This window comes from Gossypium hirsutum, chromosome A11 (assembly GCF_007990345.1).
Source record: "Gossypium hirsutum isolate 1008001.06 chromosome A11, Gossypium_hirsutum_v2.1, whole genome shotgun sequence".
Taxonomy (NCBI): Eukaryota; Viridiplantae; Streptophyta; class Magnoliopsida; order Malvales; family Malvaceae; genus Gossypium; species Gossypium hirsutum.
In genome coordinates this window covers 13,646,679-13,670,161 of record NC_053434.1, presented here as the reverse complement: position 1 = coordinate 13,670,161, position 23,483 = coordinate 13,646,679, and the positions used below count along the sequence as shown (strand labels likewise).

At 34.0% G+C, this 23,483-nt stretch overlaps 5 protein-coding genes across 10 annotated transcripts; 2 read left to right on the top strand and 3 right to left on the bottom strand.

Annotated features, from left to right (window-relative positions):
• Positions 1–1,201: 1,201 nt before the first annotated feature.
• LOC107924680 (F-box protein At2g27310) lies at positions 1,202–3,481 on the bottom strand. Its single transcript, XM_016855232.2, has 2 exons — positions 3,113–3,481; positions 1,202–2,469 (listed from the first exon to the last, which is right to left on the bottom strand). Exon 2 carries the CDS (start codon positions 2,450–2,452, stop codon positions 1,331–1,333), a length of 1,122 nt encoding a protein of 373 aa, XP_016710721.1. The 5' UTR covers positions 2,453–2,469; positions 3,113–3,481; the 3' UTR covers positions 1,202–1,330.
• A 2,206-nt stretch (positions 3,482–5,687) lies between these two features.
• LOC107923020 (small nuclear ribonucleoprotein SmD1a) lies at positions 5,688–8,230 on the bottom strand. The gene is made up of 4 exons (XM_016853218.2): positions 8,053–8,230; positions 7,866–7,942; positions 6,042–6,233; positions 5,688–5,936 (listed from the first exon to the last, which is right to left on the bottom strand). Exons 1-4 carry the CDS (start codon positions 8,064–8,066, stop codon positions 5,875–5,877), a joined length of 345 nt encoding a protein of 114 aa, XP_016708707.1. The 5' UTR covers positions 8,067–8,230; the 3' UTR covers positions 5,688–5,874.
• A 991-nt stretch (positions 8,231–9,221) lies between these two features.
• LOC107922816 (transcription factor bHLH7) lies at positions 9,222–13,043 on the top strand. 5 transcript variants are annotated; one of them, XR_001691440.2, is made up of 9 exons: positions 9,222–9,317; positions 10,572–11,040; positions 11,159–11,209; positions 11,301–11,447; positions 11,636–11,701; positions 12,005–12,070; positions 12,285–12,377; positions 12,457–12,516; positions 12,619–12,692. XR_001691440.2 is itself a non-coding variant. In XM_016852988.2 (8 exons), the coding sequence occupies exons 2-8, from the start codon at positions 10,603–10,605 to the stop codon at positions 12,790–12,792; spliced, it is 1,002 nt and encodes a 333-aa protein (XP_016708477.1). In that variant the 5' UTR covers positions 9,222–9,317; positions 10,572–10,602; the 3' UTR covers positions 12,793–13,043. The 5 variants fall into 5 exon arrangements, 2 of the variants coding, with proteins under 2 accessions (XP_016708477.1, XP_040937050.1); XR_005904868.1 differs by having other exon boundaries at positions 12,285–12,516; positions 12,619–12,747; XR_005904869.1 differs by lacking the exon at positions 12,619–12,692 and having other exon boundaries at positions 12,457–12,581.
• On the bottom strand, positions 12,617–16,720 carry LOC107922818 (TVP38/TMEM64 family membrane protein slr0305). 2 transcript variants are annotated; one of them, XM_016852991.2, is made up of 9 exons: positions 16,212–16,720; positions 15,968–16,029; positions 15,713–15,767; positions 15,469–15,567; positions 15,195–15,281; positions 14,445–14,561; positions 14,150–14,242; positions 13,868–13,898; positions 12,617–13,427 (listed from the first exon to the last, which is right to left on the bottom strand). In XM_016852991.2, the coding sequence occupies exons 1-9, from the start codon at positions 16,314–16,316 to the stop codon at positions 13,207–13,209; spliced, it is 870 nt and encodes a 289-aa protein (XP_016708480.1). In that variant the 5' UTR covers positions 16,317–16,720; the 3' UTR covers positions 12,617–13,206. The 2 variants fall into 2 exon arrangements, with proteins under 2 accessions (XP_016708480.1, XP_016708479.1); XM_016852990.2 differs by having other exon boundaries at positions 15,469–15,570; positions 16,212–16,680.
• Positions 16,721–21,216: 4,496 nt separating this feature from the next.
• On the top strand, positions 21,217–22,804 carry LOC107923176 (adenylate isopentenyltransferase 3, chloroplastic). The gene is made up of 2 exons (XM_016853393.2): positions 21,217–21,419; positions 21,535–22,804. Exon 2 carries the CDS (start codon positions 21,544–21,546, stop codon positions 22,507–22,509), a length of 966 nt encoding a protein of 321 aa, XP_016708882.1. The 5' UTR covers positions 21,217–21,419; positions 21,535–21,543; the 3' UTR covers positions 22,510–22,804.
• Positions 22,805–23,483: the final 679 nt, after the last annotated feature.

Sequence of the window (23,483 nt, the reverse complement as noted above, 5' to 3'; positions counted from 1 at the left end):
TAAAAATATTAGTAATTCTTAAAAAAATAACAAAATGGTACAAAATTCACTCTCCACCATTTAGACCGTATTTTTACACAAAAAATACTAGTACTGCCCATCTCTCCCCCACCACCTTAAATTTTTTTTTTAAACTTTATCATTTTGTAATGATGTTTCACTTATTGTGTTAGAAAAAAATGGATACCGCCCATCTCTCTCCCTCCACCCTTGGAACTGCTTCAAACATCCTATTTTGGTAAGTAATGATATTGACATACCGTTTTAGTATTTTTTTAATCTGTATTATACAAGTAAAAAATCCGTGGGTTGGGCTTATGTTTTAACTTTTCTAGGCTTTGTTCCTTTTGTTTGTTACTAGCTCATCATCCTTGGGTTTAGATCAAATTGTTCGGTTATATTGAGAGACTTTGGTGGTAGACAAGATCATACTCGTATAAATGGCTGAAACCTCGTTGCATGGTGGTGATCCCTTTTCCAATTCTACTCATAGGACTAGTTGATCTTCTTTTGTTTTTAGGGATGTCTTTATGCTTTCGCCATTGGATCTTTTTTTTTTCGGTTTGTACTAGTCTTTTCCGAGTCTTTCCTTTCTTTGAAATGAATGAAATCCTTCTGTCTATATATTTTTCATGTTCATTTTACAATTGATATTTAAATTTTACATCTACTCTTCTCAACAATGTCATCTCTAAGAACATCAATTTTTTGCATTTTGCCTACACCTTCCGTTGAAAATAATATACATTGTTTTTCAGTATGGATGTAAGAGTGACTTCGTTGCATTCGATTGATTTTTTTAGACTAATTCTATATTTTAGAATTTCTTTTTTACTATTGACAAAGTAAAGTTTATTTTATGATTTTAAAACATCATTTGATAAATTATTCAAAAATATTTTAAAAGAAAACTATTTATTCAATTAAATAAAAAATAATCTTATATGACAATCTAAGATTATCTTTATTATTAAAATATAGAATATTTTTCATCATAAATAAATTAAATTGTAAAATTCGATTTGATTTAAATAGTTTTTTTTTTTTTAACTTGTATTTCCCAAGAGCCCAAAATCGAAGTTTATGCGAAGCGTTGCAGAGGTCGGTAAATGTGTAGGTATATAATGGAAGTACACCTCAATTATGTTGGCCCATCATCTTCATTCATCTTTTATACCTTCACCCTCTCATCGAATCAGAAGAGAAGAACGATTGCAACCTTTTTATTACTTGGACCAAAATTGAATCTTTACATCAAAAGCATAAAAAAGAGTTCAGAGATTGTTAGAACATCTTAGGAAAGGTGCTAATATAAAAGCAGCATCAACATTTACAATATGTAATACCAAAACGTGACAAAAGCAGCAATGCCACTTAAGATACAAAGTCTATCTATCCTGCTTTCGTTCCTCATCTTTTCCTCCTTCAACTCACTCTGCACTTTCGAGTACAGATGACATGACTCTAGAACCTCGCTGTAGTTTTTGCTTCTCCTGCAGCTTAGAGCTTCTTTCAGAATAAGCAAACTGTTTCTTCCGTTAACATGTGCACCTTCCATATCTTCCAACTGCATGCTTAGCTCCGTCAATTTGAGTGTCGTCTCTACGCCCTCCCCTTCTGTGTTCACGACTCTGAACTTCATTATCAGAATGCATTCCACTACTTGACATGGAAGGATGTCCTTGGCAGGAAGCACAGACCCGAACCTTATCACGAAATCTTTGTCCGTTGGCCAATGTCTCTGTCCGCCAAGAGGGCTCCAGCTTGCAAGGTTAGCAGCTTGTTTAACTTTCCGGTTTACAACGATCCAACTAAGGCGAAGGCCGTCTCGTAGCTCCTTCCATAGCTTCCCATCTTTCCTTTCCTTTTCCATAGAAGTAATAGGTGGCAGGCCATCAGAAACCGAAAGGGTAACCTCACTTTCACTATCATCATCTCTAGCTGCATAATTGAGAAGATCGATCCGAAACGGGCAGTTGTGAAACCAACTATTGGATCCATTTGCATTAGGAATACCCCACAGCACTTTTGAGCATATTGTTTTATCCTTATACCTGATATCCACAATTGAAACAAAATCTAGTGGTGAAATACTTTCTAGTTCGACGGTGTCGCCATAATACTCAGCTTCTGTCCACTCTTCGGGGTTCTCAAGATAGCCATTCCACTGATACTCCGTTACTTCCTTATTAACAATAAGCGGAAAACAATCCGCATAGAATTTTCTAAACCCACCAATCAACGAAATCAAACTTTTCACATCTTCCCTGTTGGTTGAAGGCCACATAGAAGAACAAACATTTTCCCATAATCTCTCCTCTCTAGAGATAGAACAAAACGTTGCACAAGCACATGCTGCGGCAGCCAAACTTGGACCATCAAGGCGCCTCAATATGTCGTAGAAAACATCAGTGCTCAACGATGCCATGCTCTCGATGGCTACCATTGACATAGCTCCAGGCCTCTAATCTACAGAAAACCACATGAAATGGAATTGTTCATAATTACTCGACCAGATAAGTTCAAGAACACCATTCAATTAAGCTCAAGGAGAACTTGAGTGCATAGCCACTCAATGTGGAACCCCTAAATGAGTCCAAAAAGAGATTTATTCAGAAATCAATAAAAGCTTTTTATCCCCAACAGAACAGCGTTCAATTCAACTCTATTCAGATAAAGCTAATGTAGTGAAATAATCATGTAATCCTTTTGCTTTGATTAGCAGATCTGAGTGAAATTTAAACTTCCTGTTTCATGCAAAAAAAAAAAACTAACACCAAAATTACTGAAAATTCCATTAACAAGTCAAATAATAACGCTTCATAGAAAGAAAAAAGTACCCTACAATCAACCCACATGCATATCATTCAAAAAATACCCCAAAAAAAGAGAGTTGAGTTTTTACAAGTTAGATCAAAACCCAGATTCCAAACCCAATTTCAGATGATCATAACAGATCACTTGAAAAATTACAAACAGAAATACGAAAACTCAACCATTAACACCAAAATTTAACCTTTTTTCTGGGCAGTTTCATCACCCTCATCGTTTTCTCCGATAACAAAAAAAATGCAACCCCAAAAAGAAAAAAAATCGACGAGGAGGAGATTACCTTAAATTGGGCATGCAAATGTAAGAAACATGCTGGCGAAACAACGTTGTAAAAGGAAACAACAGGGAAAACAGGAACAAACGAAGGGTACTGTGGGAAGGGAAGTGGGAATCAAAGTCAACGGAAAAAGGAAGAGAAGATTTAGAGCGCAATATGGGGATGGGATTTCAATGGTTAAGAGATCAAAGTGGTGTTGAGGTCATTTTCCGCTTTGCCTTTCTTTGACAGCTTTCTTGGGTACTGTGTTGTGTCTGTAGCTTGGCAGTTCGTCATGTTTTCAGATTTTTTTTCCTTTATTTGTTTTGTCCGGTTCTTATGGTACTGTTCTATCACTCCCTACTCATCTCTTGCCACGTCTTATTTTATTTATATTTTGGTTCTATAGAAAAACAGCATTGAAAAGTTTGACCATCCTCATTCCTCACCTCACGTCTTATAAAAGAAAAAGAGAAAAATCAATTGTCGGTATACAGATGAAAGAAATTGATTTCTTATCAGGACATTTAATATAGGTTGTTCTAATCATTAAATAAATGTGAATTAGATAAGTAGTCATATCTGGGGTTGCTATAACTTACGCCATAAGACAACAAAGAAGAGCTTTCTGGAAGATATTGGAATTACAGGTAGACATTTTGATGGTTCTTATGCCAATTTGCTTCCAGTTTTCCATCTCCTAGGCCAGCTGATCAGTTGCATTCGCCTTTTTGGACTGTCTAAGGAGGACCCAAGTAGTAGAATCTTTGTTTAAATATGCTTTGCCAAACCCACTATTTTTTGAAAACAAAAATTATTTTTAGAGTTAAATTGGACCGGAAATAAATTAGGGTATGAATTTAAAATAATAAAAATCCTGAATTTTATAATTTTTAAAACAATTTATTTAATTATATTGAATAGAGTCTACCCTTCGAAAGCTTTATTTTAAGACTAAATTTTGCATCCTTAATTACTCCTGGGATATTGATCAACGCTCTTGGAATAGAGACTAATGCAGTAATAAAGCAGTTTAAAAGAATGAAACACAAAGATTTCACTTCATGCAAATGAAAACGACCTCTGAGATTTGAACTTGTAATGAATTTTCATTTATGGGCACAAAAATGGAAGACAATATTGGGGTCGGAGAAATATGAGTCACATATGGCCACCTAGGTGATTTTACATCGATTGCACCTCAAAAATGAAAGAGAGAGAGAGCTATTTCCAAAAAAATAGCACCAGAACCACAAAAAAACAAGGTGAGGTGGTTGGGCTGAGGGGCACCTGAGGATAATAAAATGAAATAGAAAGATAAGGGAAGTTTTAGGTGAACTAAATAGCTTTAAGGATCACCAACATAATGAGTTGGTGATGCAAATACTTTTATTCTTTACAATTAATTTTTTTTTGACTAAATTTAGTTTAATCGAGATTGAAAATAGCGATGAAGGTAAGATTAATTATTATAATAGTGAGATTGAACACTATAATAATAAAATTAAAATAAATAGTGAGTAATATGTCGAAAACCAACTGCAATTGTAACAATAGGTGAGATCATAAAATGGTTATTAAAGACATTAAATTAAGTTGCATATGTAAAATAGCTAATTATATTTTACATTAAATAGTAAGATATATTGAATTTTTATTTATGTTAAAATGATAATTTTATTATTAATTATATTTGTATTTATTTTTTTATTATTCATGCACCTACTTATTTATAATTAATTCATACTAAAATGTATATGTTTATTAAATTATTATCAAGCCAACATTATATAGATTACATAATAAATTATTATGACCTTTGTATATATTTATTATAAAATATTAAAACATATTAAGATTATTCTATAATAAAAATTCAAATTGTATTTCATAACGACAATATGAAAGGTTAAATGGTAAAAATTAATTCTCACTGCAACGTCATTTCCTTCACCTATGCTTAATGCTCCAGCCAGTGAGGTGAAACTATTTTCACTTGACAAAATAAATTCAATAAATAAACTCGCCACAGTAGAAGGAATTGGGCATCCAAAGGAGCCCGCTTCAAAGAGAGAAAGCACTTACATATTTGATTTGATTTGATATTATATTTATAGTTAAGAGTTAATATGTAATGAATTTGGTTAAAAATATTTAACTGGAACTTAGATCTAATTTTTATTTTTTCATACGCTTTTATTTTATAAATATTTTTTAAAAATAATTTTTCATTTATATTTATCACACCTAGTACAAATTAATGATAAGTTAATACAAAACTACCCAAGTATAGGACGAAATACAAATTTTTGAATAAATTCGAAAGGTAACTACCTTCCGTCTATAGAATTACGAAATTCAGGGTTTTAAAGAGAGATTGCATTGAATTGAAGTACCAAACCTTAATCTAAAAGTATATGCTCAGCTTACTCTTACCCAACCTATTATTTATATATTAAAACTGAATCCTGAAAAATTTTCAGTGGGTGCTTTTGAAAAGTTAAAATCAGTTGCACCTTTTTATTTATTTATTTATTTGAATTTGGAATAAAATAGACTTTGTAAAATGATACGAGAAAAGTGGGGTAAGAGGAGAAACTAAAATTAAAGAGCGGTGAACCTCAGGATTCTTGATTAAGCTATTCAACCCAGGCTAATAATCACACGGAACAGTAAAACACCAATACAATTCCTTTAAAATTCGTAGCATCGCCCACAAATTCTCACTATAACAAAGCTGCCTACACAGCCAGCTGTCACAAAAATTTGGAAACAAAGCAACATATTCAACGGCCTCGACCACGTCCACGTCCACGCCCACGACCCCGACCACGTCCCAAAGGCCTGCCTGAATTTGGAAATGCATTACAAAGATAAATACTACAAGAAAACAAATTTATAAAAGCAGGGCATTCAAACAGAGAAGATAGAAGCCAGGAAGAAATGAGAATACCAGCTGTTGCCTTCTTGGGCTTCACTCTTGGTGTCTCTTCAACCAGCAATGTCTCAAGATTTAAGCTGTCAGGCAGGATATAATAGCGAATATTGTTACCCCTCACACTGAGGTGATCCAAACTCACTGGATTTTTCCCCTTCAATGTAAGTTTCACTGTTTTCAGATGGGTGTTCATGCTGATATCCACGCCTAAAACAAACATATCAAATCCAATCAGTCAACCAAAAATGCCTTACCAATATGTGTGTATGTTCAATCAGGAAATCACTAAGAATATTTAACAGTCTTTAAACTCTAATATTTACGGTCCAAACAGATGCTGCCAAAGTTCGAAACATACATAAAAAACTTTTTATTATAGAAATACAAAATAAGAGGGAGTGAGAGACATAGCAGCACATCTGTGAGCAAGAAATCCAGTAATGTAGGAGACTAAACCTATTATTGGGAAGCCAGAAGGAACACATATTACAAGCTACTGCAAAATGTGGACGCACATGTTTATGTGAATTTCGATCAAAGTCAAATAGTATATGCTCTTAGAAAAAGATTTTTCCCCTAAGCAAGATATCATCACACTATTTCTCCATCTATAGAAATCATCATGAGCTTAAAGTGTCCTAAGAAATGATCAGTTGTGTCAAAGAAAACCATTGCATCTTTTCCAGGAGGAGAATGGCTTCAAAGTATGTGTCATTATTAAAGTTAGGCACAGTAACTATAGTGTTCTCATTAGTGTTGTCTGAACTGGACCAAACTGGCTAGTCAGACCCAAAACCAGCCGGGGGTACTAGTCTGGTTGACCTGAAAACCGGAATGGACCAGTTGAACCGTTTTTTTATTTATTTATAATTTTTAAGTAATATTTTATCTTTTGAATTTTTACTGATTTATTTGCTCTAAACCGCCCAAACTGGGAACCAGTGGTCTGACCGGTTCCAAAAACATTGGTTCTCATGAAAACAGTAAATTAAATAATGCAATGTGGTTTCCATCGAAATAATAATAATAATCACGCAATGTGGCACCAATAAGACATTGCGTAGATAGACATGAATTTGCCGGTGTGATTTGACTCTTCAAAAACTCAGCAAGAAAGAGAGTAAATAATAAGAACTAAAAGGAAATAAACGGGTCCATTACTAAAACTACACAAACAGTGAAGGAGAGACCCAGAGGGCCCTAAAATGGTAAATATTTAATTTAGGCCCTTTATAATTTATAAAATTTTAAAAGTAATGGTAAAATTTCTCTTTAGCCCTCCAAAAATAATAAAATTTTGATTTAACCCTTTAAAAATTATAAAGATATAGGCTTGTACACAAAGTCATCCAATAACAACAAAGAGGTAAAAAGAAACTTGTGCATATAGTAATCAGTTAATTGCATAAAGAAAGTCCACAATTGACCCAATTTCATCTAGTATTAACCAACTCATAATAATATCATACCTGCACATTCAATAAGCAGAATAGTCAACACTACAACATACAGACTGCAAAACCAGTTCATCTTAAAAGGTATAACTAATGGATAACTGATATCATGCGTGATCAGTTAAATCTGTTCACAGTTTTTAAAGAAAGTAATATAAGAAAAGGCTAGCTACAGAATGCACAACCGAGATGGGAACTAGGATTTTAATTGGCATAACTCATTTTAGAAAAACAGAATAATGTAAAAACAAACCCTAAACATCTATGGCATATTGACAAGAAATTATAACAAACAATTTACAACTTGGCCAAAGCGCAGGGGTTAAGGTTTAGCTAAACCCTAATGTAAGGGGAAAAAAGAGGAAGAGAGGGAAAATAGAGGAACCTGTGATGGTTCCGTGAACGACGGTTCCGTTCTTGAGCTCAATCGACACCGTTTCATTGTTCAACTTCATCAAAAACCTGCACATTGTTTGTTCAATCCGAAACCATAATGAAGAGAATCTAAAAAGTTGCCTATGTTTTATGTTTCAAAATCAAGAGCTAACGTTGAAGAGGAAACTAAAACTGACCTGACGAGCTTCATTTTGAGAATGAAGAAGAGAAGTAGGGTTTGAAGCAAAAGGCGAGAAAGCAAGTCGAAGGAAGCGGGAAAGAGAGGAGACGGAGATGGACCTGTGTGCTGCTTCTACCAGGTATCGGAGTCGGAGGTGATTTGGGGCTCGGGCCACTGCTAAAAGGCCACTTTTGACTTCATAATAAAACGACGCCGTAGCTAGACTAGTTGTTAAAATATTGGGCCATTCATTTACTGAGGTGATGGCCCAACACTCTCACCACTCATCAAATCTTTTTTTTTTTTAATATAAGTCTAAACAAATCCATTAGTTATTTTACGTTAGGCAATACGTGGACTAAATCTCGATACAAAATAAAAGCAAGACATGTGAATGGATTGATTCATCAAGTTCTTATTGAAATAGGATCTACCAAGAAAAAACACATTCCATTTCTAAAAATATTTGGGTCAAAAAATAATTTTTAAATTAAGTTTTGAATTATCCGATATTATTAAATGAAATGACTATACCATATGCAAAAAGGAAGAGACTCGTAGACTAATAGATGCAATTTAAATTCTTTCTTTACATTTTTGTTAATTGTGTTCAACTATTATATACTAAATTTTTAATTAAATAAATTCTTGATTTTAATATTAAAATAAAAAATTTAAAATGTTAATTTAATTTGTATTTTATGCTTATGTGAATGATTTATCAAATAAAAATAAAAATATTTTAAAATTTCTTGAAAATATATATACATATATAACACTTAATTACTCTTTTAAAAAATTATGATTTTTCTTTTAAATTTTATGTTAATTTTAAAGTGTTTATAATTTTTATTGTATCAAAATAAAATTAAAATAAAAACCTGATATTAAAAAATAGTAAGAGAGTGAATTATTTAAGTACAAAATAATTTAATAACTTATTTAATAGTTTAAAGATTTTTTTAATATATTGAATTAAATATATTAAAAAAATGAAACACATCATACTTTTCTAATTCTACTTGTGGAAGTGGAAATAGTAACCCATATATATAAAAAAAATCATAGTTTAACTGGATTGAGCGTGGGATAGGGGTAAAATAGTAATTTTATCATACCATCACCATTATCTGCTGGCTGCTGCCCAAGTGTTCTGTTATAAGTACGTATAGGCTGGAACTCCGTGCAAAGGTGACAGCTAAAGAACCTGCCCCATTTTTTCTTCCCCCCCCCCTTTTTCTCTTAAACCCCATTTCTAAAGCCTCGCCTCTGATCACCAATGTAAGTCGTTCTCGATTTTCATTATGTAAAGATTCATGAATATAGGTTAATAATGTTTTACTATTTATCTATTGCGATTTGCCATGACTATTCATGGCATTGCCAAAGCATTTTTCAACTTTGGATTTTACTTCTTTTTTTTTTGTCATTTTATGTTGTTCTCCTTTGGTTTTTTAACATGGGCGTGTTCTTTCTAAATCTTTAATAGCAGGGAGAAGATGTTGCCTCTTTATGAGCTTGTTTGCGCCATGAATTTCTAGTTTACAAGCTGTTTGTCATTGTTTGTTGGGGGTTTCTTTGCTTTGCCTGTTGATTTTTGAGAAATCCTGCTTAAATTTTGTTTTATTTTGTTGGATTAGAACCAAAGATGGAGAAGATGATTAATCTGTTTTCTATATCCAAGTTTTGCTTTTTTAACCCCTATATATTCTTCTCTTGTTATGTTGAGTTTTATGAGCTCTTTGGTGCTACTTTAAACCTTTACAACTTTTTCTTGATATAAACTTGTCTATCATAAGATAAGGTATTTATCTATGTTCTTTTAACATGCTTAGATTTGAAGGCATCTATATGCAAGTCATGGCTTTGCGCTGTTTAAACTTCTCAAATATTTTTTCCTTCAAGTTCAACTATTAACTGAAGAACATACTTAGGTTCTTAGCATGAACCAATAATGGATGGTGTTAAATCTTTGATTTAATGTTACTATGAGATTGAATATACCTGTTGCATTTCGTTTTAGACTCTTATTTATTTCATCTACTTTGTTTCCACCTTCCACATTCCTGTTTTCTGATCAGAAATCCTCATGCATCGTTATTATCTATTCATACAAATGATGATTGAATTATAATCATGCATGGTCCAAGTACCTCCTGATGAATTTTCCGTGCAATTTGTGTTTGCTTGTACTTCAGTTCCAAGAGATGCAACTATAAAATTTTTGGGTCTTGGCTGTTGCTATGATATTTATGTTATTCTCCTGATGAATTTTCCGTGCAATTTGTGTTTGCTTGTACTTCAGTTCCAAGAGATGCAACTATAAAATTTTTGGGTCTTGGCTGTTGCTATGATATTTATGTTATATTTTAACTAAGAAGCCTTGGCAATAGGCTAAAATATGCTCCAGTGTTCACTTCTCAGTTTTCACTATGACTAAGTGTCGTTTTTCATTCTTCTTGCTGCGGTATGATGATGTGCTATTTGTAAGTATTTTGTCCTAGTAGTAATTGATTGTTCTTTATCTTTTACTAGTTAAGGGTCAAGTGATTTCACTTCAGGGGATATGGATGGACAACCTGGTCATGAGAACCCCTTGATGTCACTGAATTCTGATGGGAGTGTCAATGAGTTCCCGTATGACTATGTAGATGATACAAACCCAGTCTTACTTACGCCAAGGGGAAGAAACACGAACCAGCCTAGTCTCCAATCATTATCTCAGTGGATTGATTGTCCCAAAACACCTCATAGTTATGTTGAATTTCTGACAGAAAATCTTGAAAAGCTTCCTACTGCTGATGTCTTGGAGAGCATTGGTTCTCCTATTGGTGGCATACATGCTGTTGATGGGGTCTCTGAAATTCAAAGAGAGTTGCTGCATGGCAATGAAGGAAAGGCTTTCAGCTCTGGACCGGATGGCTACTCCCTGGAGGCCGGGCAGTGGAATCTAAAGCTATCTGCTTACCCCACTGAAATCAACAATCATGAAGCTTCAGCAAGCGTATAAAAAACTTCCTCATAAAAAATGATTGCTCTTTTCTTCTTTCTTGCAGGATTCATTTCTGATAAAACTCCTTTGCTATTACCTTCAAAGGACTGATTATATTCATGTCTGACAGGAAAGATTTTTGAGCAGAAATTCAAGCTCGGAATATGAGTTCCATGCACAGGTCAGTTCTTTCTCTATCTTCTAATCTTGTTTCATCGATCTGAGCCTCTTGTAGCACAAAGTTACTCATAATGCAGCTTTGTGTCTTTCAGCAAAATCATGCTTCCTGGATGCAAAAACCAGAAGCAGAGGATTGTAATGTTTCTCACCTTCAATCGAAAGAAACCATTTCTGCTCCCAGTTTCCAGTCCCAACCACAGTACCATGCACCCAAATCAAGAGCTGCTGCAATTGATCGTGTAAGTCTATCATCTTTCCTAGCCTTCAAACATACTAGTACTGTACTGTGAATCTGAAATGCACGCTTCAATGGTTATTACCTCTGCAATTTTGATATATATGAATTTGGAATTTGGATGCTGTCTCATTATTTGAGTTTGGATTTATCAAACATTTTACTTGGATAATATATTTTCTATATACACAGCAACGCAGGCTACGAATAGATGAAAGTATCAAGGCATTGCAGGAACTGCTTCCAAGTTCTTCTGAGGTAATTCATTTTTTTGTGAACAAGAAAAGAACCTGGGTGAAAGCGTACTTTTTCCATTAGCAACCTAAATTGGTATATAATCTCATATTTGTCAATACAACTTTTCTTTATTAATCTTCCATTTCATTTTATTCATATTTGTCTTACAATTTAGCTGCTTAACATGAACAATAATAATGATAACAAGAACAACTCCATAGAAGGAACCATGGAAGAGGTTAAGCAGCAATGTTACTTTACCTAAATTATTTTGTTAAACTGAGGAGCTTTGATCCCTTGATTTATCACATTTCTCTAATGCAGCGTGGCCTAGGAAATGCACTGGATGATATTATTGACTATGTCAAATTTCTGCAGTTGCAAGTCAAGGTAGTGTTTTCTTTTTATTTCCAATTTCAATATATCCTGCTGCAAGTGCCTTCATATGCATATCAAATCATGTCGTTCTTTCTTCTTTTAAACTGCATGCCTGAATAGAATTATTTATACTTTACTCCATTGCATTACAATAATTGTATGAAGCTCGGATGAAGTTTGTTCCAAAGATTAATCTTCACTTTTGAGTCATTTTGGATGGCTATAGGTTTCACCCATCATCGTCGTATAAAGCCATATCATAAAACATTTCTTCAGGTTTATTCAAAGATTCAACTGATTAGCTTTGGATTAAAAAAACGTGAGGTCAATTACTCCTAGATTGTAATACATGACATTATAATATATGTTTGCATTCAAGTGGAAACTCTATGGTGCAGGAATTAAGTCGAAGCAGACTGGGGGGTGAACCAACTTCTAATCCTTTTGTTTTTTTTGAGGTAATTGGCACATGCCATGCCTTTACCATATAGGGCACTTATAGAAGGGAATCGTGGAAATGTTTCTGAATTAAGTAAAATTGTGTGTGTGAAAATCTGCAGGGATATGGTCACTATGTTCTCCATGAACAGATGATAAATGAACCTCTTGAAGAGATGATGGCGAAGTTGCTAGAGATAAATCCATCAGCAGCAACTCAGCTGTTGGAGAGCAGAGGCCTTTACATGATGCCAAGGGCACTGGTTGATGACTTTTGCACCGAGTCACATAGATAGTCCACACTCCACACCTAACTGTTTTATCTGCTCGGCTTAAAGAGTAACTTTTAACTACATCAACTTAAATACTATATGATCCAAATGTTCGTTTCTTTTGTGGACAATAGAACCTAAGTAGTACTAGTAGTTTCAAAACATAGTCTTGCAGAACAATGGCTAGTGTTTTAAGCTTTAGGTGAATGCACTTTTGAAATCTCTTAGCTGTGAGCTTGTTACTGTGAGCAACCATTTGCTACCTATTTCTTTAAGTTTTAAAGCTACTTTCGGCTTTGGGTGGCCCTGGATCCAAAAAAAGAAAATCCAAAATCCATCACGAAAAGATCTTACTCCTCTTGAAGGCCTTTGCCTTTTTCCTTTTTAAGAGAGAGGGGGGGGGGGGCAGGGGGCGGATGATAGATGAAGTAAAAGAAGTTAGGAACGAGTCGACATAGAAGACTCTTGTCTCTGGTTTCTCTCCCTGGATGAGTCAACCGTAATTAAGAGAGGCTTCTCAGCATCCACGGGAGTGTGAGACACTGGCACTATCGGGAGCATTGCTGGGGCAAAGAATCTCTCCGTTTTAGCATTGGTGACAGCCAGTGCTTTCTCCAAAGTAGCCTTGGCACCTTTAGTAATCCAAATTAGCAGAATTGCTGTGAAATAAAGAAGCAACAACAAAGCAAAATTATGTCAAAAACACGATCCATCATCCTGATAAATTTCTTACCTATGCTAAATGCTGTTAGGTTTGTGGAAACTTTGATAAAAGAAAAATTGCTTTCACATGTAAGAATACAACTTTTCAGCCTTTGTCCTTTTTCTGAGTTCAGTATAAATCTAATCCTCGCTCCAATATATCCCTTCTCCAAGCTTTAAGTAAGAACTAGTTTGCATAACCTGACTGAAAATCATGTTATATGGTCCCCTGCTCGTTTCTTAACCTTAAAAACTAGCAAGTAAGTACAATTAGATTGGACCTTGGACCATGAGTTGGACCAAGCTACTACACAGGTTGAGAGAAGTTAGCTTCAGATATGTGCTTTATCATCCAACAATAATTCTTGGTTAGCCTAAAAGGGCAATAGGCGCTTACCAGATGCACAAAGCCCGATTGCCATAAGAACCTGTATTTGGAGGCAAAGATCAGTTCAAGAGATAAGGAAATTAAGCAATATCCTAGGAAGAATCAGAAACCTCTAATCCAATAGAAATCATTATTTTACGGGAAAGAAGACTATTCAAATCCTTCACTAACAATAACCAAGATAGAAATACTTCAACATTGTGAAATCCCATATCCTGTAATAGCTGCTAAATGCATGTTAAGGATCAAATATCCTTTAAAAAGTTAACATAAACGGGTCATGATACATACTTGGTGAATTGTAGAAATCTCATTCCATCCTTGTGTGACATCTGAAAGGTCCTTTATTGTAGTCCCGATATATGCCAGGCCGAATATGGAAGGCTGTAATAAGAAGAAAGCAAGAGACTTAACAACTTCAATAAAAGTTCAACCAAAAAAGAACTAAATGAAGAAATCTCAAAGCAAGGACAAGAAAATAGTAACTTGTTTGCCAAACAAGTACTAAAGGTTATAAAAAGAACAGCATCTTGCATGATCAATCATCTCCGATAAATGAAACAGGAGATAGTTAGGGAGTAACTACCATCATTCCTAACCAAGATGCCAACACGTACACGCTGAGATTAACTGGAGTCACGGAAAGTAAGTAATTCAACAAGCTGAACGGCAATAAAGGAACAAGCCGAAGCAGAAAAACCATCTGTTGGGACCAAAAAGACGAAGAAAATTAACCAAAGCAGAGAGTTCCATGATACAATAGAAAATGTAGACTGATCTGCAAAATTTCAAAAATATATGTGTAGTAAATAAAAAATCCAATGTTCAATGCATTTTTGGAAGCTTATAAATAGAATTATCAAGCAAACTTAGTTCCTGGAATTCATTATACGGTATTGGACTGTACGGTACTACAAGTCCCATTTTCTTAAAGAACTATTTAGTGACATGAAGCATATATATATAGAGTTGTCAAGCTAAAGAAGGGGATTCCAACGCATTTCTCAAAATTTCTAACTATAAAACCTACAGCATTCAAGAAATATGAATTGCAGGAAGCGACCATCAACTGGAATACTCCATTTCACATGACGAGGCATAAAGAAACACATCCACACAGTTAAACATAAAGCTCCTGAAATGATTGGATCCTGTGCCATTGAATTTGAAATTCATCATTGTCATTTAAGTAGTTCATATGATAGCCTTATTGTGTATATCCTAAGAAGATGAAAATAAATTAAAACATACAACAAGAAGCGGACGCAACATATTCACCAAGCTGTAATAGTTACAAGCAGGTACAATAGGCTAAGAAAAGACACAAAATTCTTGCCTTAAAACTAGATATCTCGATTGCATTAGCAACAGCCTGGAACTTTGGGTAATTCCTTAGTTTGGAGATCAAATATGATTTTCCTATCTGCCAGAAAAGCAAATGCAAGGCTTAAAAAACTTATTCTTGCCCGAGAGAGAGAAAAAAACTAAGAAATATTCAATCAATGAGTAGCACTACTTGATCAAAATCTGACTTTAGTTTTATCAAGAACATATTGTGCATGCTTATATTAAGAAATGATCCACATCACACAGTAGCTCAATAGACTCACTGTTCGGCCAAGGACGAATGCAGCGGTAGCCCCTAGGGTAGCACCAATTGAATCAGCCATAAACCCCACTGACAGCCCAAACAGATAACCTCCCCCTAGCTGCTAACCAACAAAAGAACGAATTTGTCTCTTTCATAGAAAGCATACGAGTGCTAGTATTACTTATATCGAAACAGCTGAATGAGGTTTCAAAACCAATAATATAATTATTTTAATCTAAATGCAAAATGCAATGAGAACCCACGGTAAGAATCGAAGCAGGAACGACAAGGATCGTGAGAGGAATATACGATAAGGCCCTGCAATACCAAGAAAGATATGTTTCATGCACACAGGTTGAAGTTGAATAAACATAAAAAAAAAGGGACATTTCAACTTATGTTCAACATAGCTTGAACATTAGAATAAATCAGAAGAAAAATCAACAATGTACACATCAATGCAGCAAAACTGAATGATTTAAGATTCAGCCAATCATTAATAAACAGTGCTAACTTACAGCACAAATGGACCCCATTGCCCAAGATCTTCCTTAACCCAGAACAGGAAACCCTTCACCATCTGCATCATCAATCCTTTCAATTAACGAAGTTGCAGAGATGCAATCATGCAAATATGAAATAAAACACAATAAAAGGAAGTTTTAAATATCGAATTGTTTAATTGAGTAAAATATGTATAAAACAAAATTTAAAGAAGGCGGATTATGGAAAAAAATAAAAAAAAAAAAAATAAGGAAATGCCTTTTCGATGGGAAGGGAAAGGAGGACGGAAGAGGTGGCGACGAGGAAAAGGAGAGAAAATACGATTCTAAAAGCCGAAACCCAGGTAAAGAAAACATCCGCCATGTCGGGAAACGAGAACAGCCTTTGCCTCCAGGGGCTCCAGCGGTTGTCGTTTCAATGATGGTGGTCTTTGGCAATGCGACGACGACCGTGCCCTCAATTCCACGATCTTTTTACCAGAATAACTAACCCAATTTTTTTTTTTTATTTCTCAAGGTATCAACCCAAAATTTCTTTTTAACAGAAAGGTACCCATATTTATCTAAATTTAGATAATTGTTGCTACAATCAAGTAAAGCTCTTGCATATATATAGCATACATATTTAATGTGCGTTTCTCTTTCTGCTTCTCTTTTATTGAGTTCGATCATCCAAGGTCCAGGAACGAGACAATCTGTTTGTCGTTGTTCAAATTCATGTTTGGTTGTAAGTTTAGCTTATATCTTTTGGGACATACTAACTTTTGGAATTTAGAAAAAAGAAGCATCCAAGAATTAGCTTAAATCGATTTTGACTGTTATCGCTGTGTATTTTGCATGAACTTCAAAGGTTGAATGGATGCATGGCATCTGATTCTAAAATGGGCTTTCAGTGGTTTTCTGGGTTTCTTCTCTTAATTTTGAATTGGATATGAGCCCTGAGGAGGTTCTCGGATTGTGCTATTTGGACCAAAACCATTTCCCATAAATCTCTTGCATTTGTTTTCGTTTGCACTTGCTTTTTTTTTTCTTTTTGTTCATAATGAAAACAAATTTAAATTCTCTTGTTATTTCATGCCCTCGAGAGCAACAATCAAACCATTAAACTGCCATTCTTCAAATATTTACAGATGATCAAATATTAGTTTTAAGAGAATTAGTAATAAAACTAATTAAAAAAATCAGTAATAAATTAGAAGTTCATAGTTTGATAACTTATTAATGATTAGGATTCCATGGGAACTAAATCTCCCAAGTGAGTAAAGAATATTGATCCTTTAAATATGATTTCTTTTCATATAAACGTAAAAAATATCCAACTCAAAACTAGTGTAAAACCGAAGAATTAAACTTGGTGAATTAATGTGACTCCTTTGAATAGGACTACTTAGGCAGCATCTAAAGTAGCCCAAGTTTAAGTCAATTCAATATGATTGGAAATGATTAGCACATCCACTTTCCCAAGATCAGACTGAATGCGGCCATCAACCAAAAAGGGCTGCCCAGGTGCAATCCATAGTGCCCCAAAGGGTCATCCTTGAGTTAACTAGGTCCTACCTCCTAAGAAACATGCCATGTGTCCTAACATATATAGGATATCTATATATACTTGAAGCCATTCTTCGTTCCATGCATCAATTAAGTCATTTTCTCAACACGCAGTTTTCATACAAGAAAACGAAAACTAGCCTATTTTGTACCAGCCAGCCACTTCATTGCATATATATGTATAAAATGACGACAAACTATAACTCTATAATAAGCATGCTAGGTAGATTGGCTTTATATGGAAAAAGAAAATCTCCCCGTTCCAATGATTGAACCGTTACCTTTTTGATTGATGCATGCTTCTAGAGTTGCGATATATTATAGGTCGGCATGCTCTTAAATTCTTATCACTTTGGATAGAACCAAAGAAGAAGACGTAGGTGAATGAAAGTAGCTTTTTAAGTTTTTCAACTTATGTCTATTCGATAATGCTAGGCAACACAGGTAAACAAGAAGCAGCAACTTCTCGGTAAATTTGACAAGATATATAGCACTTGCATCACAACTACATGTACATGGTTTGATTGTGACTCAAAAGCTACTCCTCTTACGTCTCCAACTTCAGCTTTTTGGACAAATATCCGACTTTCAATTATTTTCATAGATACCATCGACGTTTTTAGAAATAAATCATTTGTATATAAAATTTTAAATTACATAGTTATTTTTATTTAGTTACTCATAAAATTTTGGTATCACGGAATTAACCAAAAAAATAACTCAATTAAAAAATTAATTATTTTTTATAAATTCACTAGAATTTAAAAATTAAACTAATTAACTACTTACATTTCTCGTCGGATACAATAATAAGACACATTATACTTTAAATGAGAAAATGTAAATTCAGACATTTGAAACGGTATTATTGGAAGGAGAAACCGTAAACTCTGATCATGAATAGTAAAATAAACATGGAAAATACCAAAACTATATAATAATGGTTAGTATTTGAAACACTAGCAAGTGTATTTTTTCAACTCCACAAGTAAATTTAAAAAGTTGTCATGTATTCTATTTTTTAATATTTTACTATGGGTTATTATTTGGTATGCTAACCGTGGAAATTTTTAACTCTATAAGTGAAGTTAAGATTTTACTACATATATATTTTTTAAATACAACATAAAAACGTGTATCAAAATCTAAACTCTGCTTTTGTAGTTAACAAATCCTAATTTCTTGTATTTTTCTTAATTATAATATTTAAATACTTTCATAAACTGAATTTGATTTCAGTTAGAGGAAATAGATTTTATTTTTATAATCAAATTCCAAGTCAATGGATAAATAGAGGGTGAGAGCAAAATTACTGTAACTTTGAGCTAATATAAGACGTGACAATTACCAGAAAAAAGAAAAAGGGAAATCATGACACAACCCTAGATTGGTTCGCTATCTCTAAATAGCAGAAAGAAATTGCTTATCCAGCTTGACATTATTTGAATTATATTAAAATATTATTTTCTATAATTATATTTTTTAAATAAAATAATTCTATAAATTGAATAGTAAACCGAAATTGGATATTGCATTTATATGATTCAATTCGAATCAAAATAATAATCCAATAAATACATAAATTTAAAAAGCACTTATAAATAAATAAAATTATTTTCAAATTAAAGCTAACAAAAAACATGCATGTACCCGTGTGAAGAATAAACAATTCAATAAGATTGGAATCTTGTAGTTATTAAATCAATATCAGTTGAAGTCGATTTTATCAATATTTTATTAATAAATTATAAGTCAGTCAAGTTTTAACAATAATGTAATTAGTATAACTTAAATTTGAGTTATATCTGAAACGATAAACATTATAATCATTTATTTATTTTAAATAATAATTTTAATATATTTTATAATATATAAAAATAAACAATCAATGATCAGATCCGCCCATTAAACTTTTAAGTAGTTGAATTAATGTTAGAGATTGTTGGTTAAACTGATGGAAAAAAACCCGAATGTTCAGTCCTCGACGAAATGTTGGGCGAACAGCGAGACATGGTGGTTATCGGACTTTGCCCAAAAAAATTGTACAAAGTACATAAACAGATGTTCATCTTGGGTGTCGACTGTCGACCACCTACAACCTAAAACCGATGAAATCAAATCTTAAAATTAGGTTAGAGCGATCCATCACTTGATTTTGCCCAACTAGTACGGGGGGGAAGACTTTCTTGCACAATCTGAATTATTGATATGCAATACAGCAAAATTAAATAGTCCCATCCTTTCACATCCAACCCTATTCTAATTGGATTTTTCTTATTTACTTTAGAATCTAAGCATGTATGTGTCAGATATCAATCATTCACAACTGTTTTCTTCTGTTCATTTCTTTTCTTTTTTTAAACTTGTTCTATAAAAGATGTGGGGGGGGAATAGAAGATTCTTGGTAAAATCATCAGTTTTATTAATTAACAGTCAAATGACATAGTTAAAGCATATCGACTAAGAACAGCACATGATTCTTACTTATTTTTTCTCATTCATTTCCATGATCAAAAAGGGGAAAATCATTGTTAAATATATATAAATGTCACACCTCATTGACTTATTAAGGCAACCGTGTTGTTGTTGGGGAATCCGATCATGGAGATTCTTTATGATAAACCTTACACTTTCCATTTCTGAATCCCAGCCCTCCATTCTCAAAAAAAAAAAAGAAAAAAGAAAAAACTTTGATACCCTTCTGTTGGCTCAAAAATAAGGGAAGGAATGCAATCGTGGACAGCTACGTTAATAATTATCAGATGATTGATTACTTGCGTAATTTGTCATGAGATTGACGTCTTTCTCTCACCATTCCACCACTGACAGCTATCTCCTTACAAATGGTTTACAAACTCAATGCCACCTTCTTCTTCTTCCTTTTTTTTAATAAGGATTCGATTTTGACAGCATTTAGACCCCCCCGGGGGGTATTTCGCATCAGCCGTGCAGAAAAGTCACCTCACTTCTTAACCATTACCACTTGGATGAGGGAATCATGTGTTAGCCAAGGGAAAGCGCCATTTGCAATAGAGTACAGCTACAGTCCACCCTTTAACATTCCCTTGTCACTGTAAGAATCTATTAAAGTTCCTTTTTTTTTTTTAAATTTTGTTTTTTTCTGCAGGAAATCCCGGTCAACTTCGAGGTTGTAAGTACACATCCCCCATTTGACTTATGTAAATTGCAATACAGCTAACGGTTTTCTTTGGAGCCTAGGTTAAGGTTGAAAATTTCATACATTTTCGTTTTCTTGGAAATTAAATCTCAAGTATTTTAACTTTTATTAACAAACTTGATAAAAGTGCAAAGGACGATAAGGATTAAGGCTTAAGGAAAGTAATCTGCAAATATTTTAATTTTCGGTGAGATTTTTCCCCTTTTAATATCTATCTTCTGCAATCTGCAGTAGCAGGCGTGGAAAGGCAGCTAATATGGTCACCATAGGACAAAAAAGCCTACTTAAAAATCATATTTTTTTCTGCAATTTGCTAGTACTATAACCATATATAGAAATATCTAATCACCAAAAGAAACCCATTTCACCATTGTTTTTTTTATAAACACTACTGTGCCTTTCCATGTTATTGGAGGGTCCAATCCAACACTTCTAATATAAATACAAACAGATCTTAATATATATATATGTATATAAAGCAATTGAAGTTTAGAAGGCATATCATAAAACTACTTTTTCTTTGACTACTAGAGTGATGGATCAGAAAAGTAGACTGCAAGTTGACCCCTTTGGCACTTTGCCCATTGCCTATAAATTAACTTCGCTCCACCTTTGTTGTCACTCGTGTAGTTGTCTCAACTTACTACTTTCTTCACATATAAAATTCTCTGATTTTTATTTAGTATATCACTCTTTGGACCGTCTTATTGGATCTCAGTTTGCTGCTGCATAGACCATAAGGTAAGGTTTCCCAAAAAGAACAATTATTTGCTTGTTTCATTTATTGTCATTCAAATCGAATGAAAAGATTAGTTTTCAACTATTTTTTACTTAAAATGTTGCTGTTTCTTAACAGGTACCAATCATGATAGTTTCCTTGTCTTTGTGCAAGCAAACAATGTCTTTACTAGACATACCTTCTGGGGTGCTCAAATCCAATTTCTTTAGGCCAAGGCTAGAAAAAGAGAAGGTTGTGATCCTAATGGGAGCGACTGGAACCGGCAAGTCCCGGCTTTCCATCGACCTTGCTACCCGGCTCCCTGCCGAAATAATAAATTCGGATAAAATACAAGTACATGCCGGACTCGACATAGCGACCAACAAGATCCCTGAGGAGGAACGGTGTAGGCTTCCACACCATATGTTAGGTGTAATAAGTCCCTACACAGATTTCACGGCAACGGATTTTGTTGACATGGCTTCACATGCCATGGATTCGATTTTGTCCCGCAGCCAGGTTCCGATCATAGCCGGGGGCTCGAATTCATACATCGAGGCCTTAGTTGACGATGAGGACTTTCGGTTCCGATCTAGGTACGAATGTTGTTTCCTATGTGTAGATGTAGCAATGCCGGTGCTCCACCAGTACGTATCGGAGCGAGTAGATAAGATGGTGGAAATGGGGATGGTCGATGAGGTAAGGAGTTTCTTCGACGCCAATGCCAATTACGCAGTGGGGATTAGGAAAGCCATTGGAGTCCCTGAATTTGACCGCTACTTCAGAGCCGAACCATATTTGGACAAACAACAACGTGGTAAACTGCTGCAAGAAGCAATACAAGAAATCAAAAGGAATACCTGCAAATTAGCTTGTCGGCAATTGGAGAAGATTCACCGGCTGAGGAACAAGAAGAACTGGAAGATACACATGGTGGATGCCACGGAGGTTTTCCGCAGGCGTGGTAAGGATGCAGATGAGGCATGGGAAAAGCTTGTATCAGGTCCTAGTACGGAGATAGTGGCGGAATTTCTATATAATTTCAGCCCTCAGACCCTGGTCACTAAACCCAACCTTAGAGTGCCTTCACTGCCTTGTGGTATCATGCTGTAAAATCATATCTGACAGACAATAACTAGCAAATTGATACATTCCGATGTTTTAAAATATTTGAGATATGCTACTTAATGGAACTCACTTTTTTGGGAAGAAAAAAAAAAGATGCTCAAATTTCATGGCCCTTGCCATTAAATGATATGAAAGCATTTTTTTTCTTCTCCTTGTTGGTGTCTTATCAGTTGACATACCATTACAAGTGATGCAACTGTTTTAACTGGTTTCCGGAACTGTAAGGTAATGCAATTTTTGGGGGTAGGGACCCAGTTCATTTGTTTGTTTTATTTCCCTATTTCCTTCTAAACACATGTTAATGACTTTTAATTATTAGTATTATTATTATTATTATGGAAAGCAAATAATTGAAAATAACTTGTTCAGAAACACTGCCCAGCAGCAGCCCAAAAAACCTGCCAAGTCTAATGCCCTGCACTTTATTATTAGTGGCCGTACAGTCCGAAAACAACTTAAAAGCCGGTGCTTGGAAGTTGGACTGTTTGTGTCACAACCCAATTCAGCCTGTTGGGCCGTTTCCTGCATCGCTATAAAATCTACTCTTTTGTATATACTTTTTTTGGAAGTTCTACTCTTTTGTATATACGAATGTGAGTTTAAGGGAATGTTTGTTTGGTATAAAATTTGTATTTGGATATTTTTCTGGTTATATTACAAATTTGTCTGAAAGCAGAAATTTGCCATATTCTTCATTATACTTTTGAGCTAAAAATAAATTCATCATTATATTTTAACTTTATTCTGAATTTTGCCCCTTTATTATTGTTTGATTAAATTTTGTCTTTTACTATTCAATTTTAATTTAAAATAAATTGAAGAAAAATTTAATAAAATATTTAAATATTAATTTATTGCTTAAAAATAATAAATTAATATTATATTAATAATTAATAATTAATTAATATAATATACTATTAATTAACTAATAGTTAACTGTTAAAACAAAATATTTCAAA

Coding starts and splice junctions, on each gene's coding strand:
- LOC107924680 (XM_016855232.2), bottom strand. CDS start 2,452: ATGTCAATGGTAGCCATCGAGAGCATGGCATCGTTGAGCACTGATGTT.
- LOC107923020 (XM_016853218.2), bottom strand. Junction 6,234..7,865: donor CGTTCACGGAACCATCACAG/GTTCCTCTATTT, acceptor TGTTTGTTTTAG/GCGTGGATATCAGCATGAAC. Junction 5,937..6,041: donor GCCCAAGAAGGCAACAGCTG/GTATTCTCATTT, acceptor TTCCAAATTCAG/GCAGGCCTTTGGGACGTGGT.
- LOC107922816 (XM_016852988.2), top strand. CDS start 10,603: ATGGATGGACAACCTGGTCATGAGAACCCCTTGATGTCACTGAATTCT. Junction 11,702..12,004: donor TGCTTCCAAGTTCTTCTGAG/GTAATTCATTTT, acceptor TCTCTAATGCAG/CGTGGCCTAGGAAATGCACT. Junction 12,071..12,456: donor TTCTGCAGTTGCAAGTCAAG/GTAGTGTTTTCT, acceptor TCTATGGTGCAG/GAATTAAGTCGAAGCAGACT.
- LOC107922818 (XM_016852990.2), bottom strand. CDS start 16,316: ATGGCGGATGTTTTCTTTACCTGGGTTTCGGCTTTTAGAATCGTATTT. Junction 16,030..16,211: donor TTTCCCTTCCCATCGAAAAG/GCATTTCCTTAT, acceptor TTGATGATGCAG/ATGGTGAAGGGTTTCCTGTT. Junction 15,282..15,468: donor CATTCGTCCTTGGCCGAACA/GTGAGTCTATTG, acceptor CTTTTCTGGCAG/ATAGGAAAATCATATTTGAT.
- LOC107923176 (XM_016853393.2), top strand. CDS start 21,544: ATGATAGTTTCCTTGTCTTTGTGCAAGCAAACAATGTCTTTACTAGAC.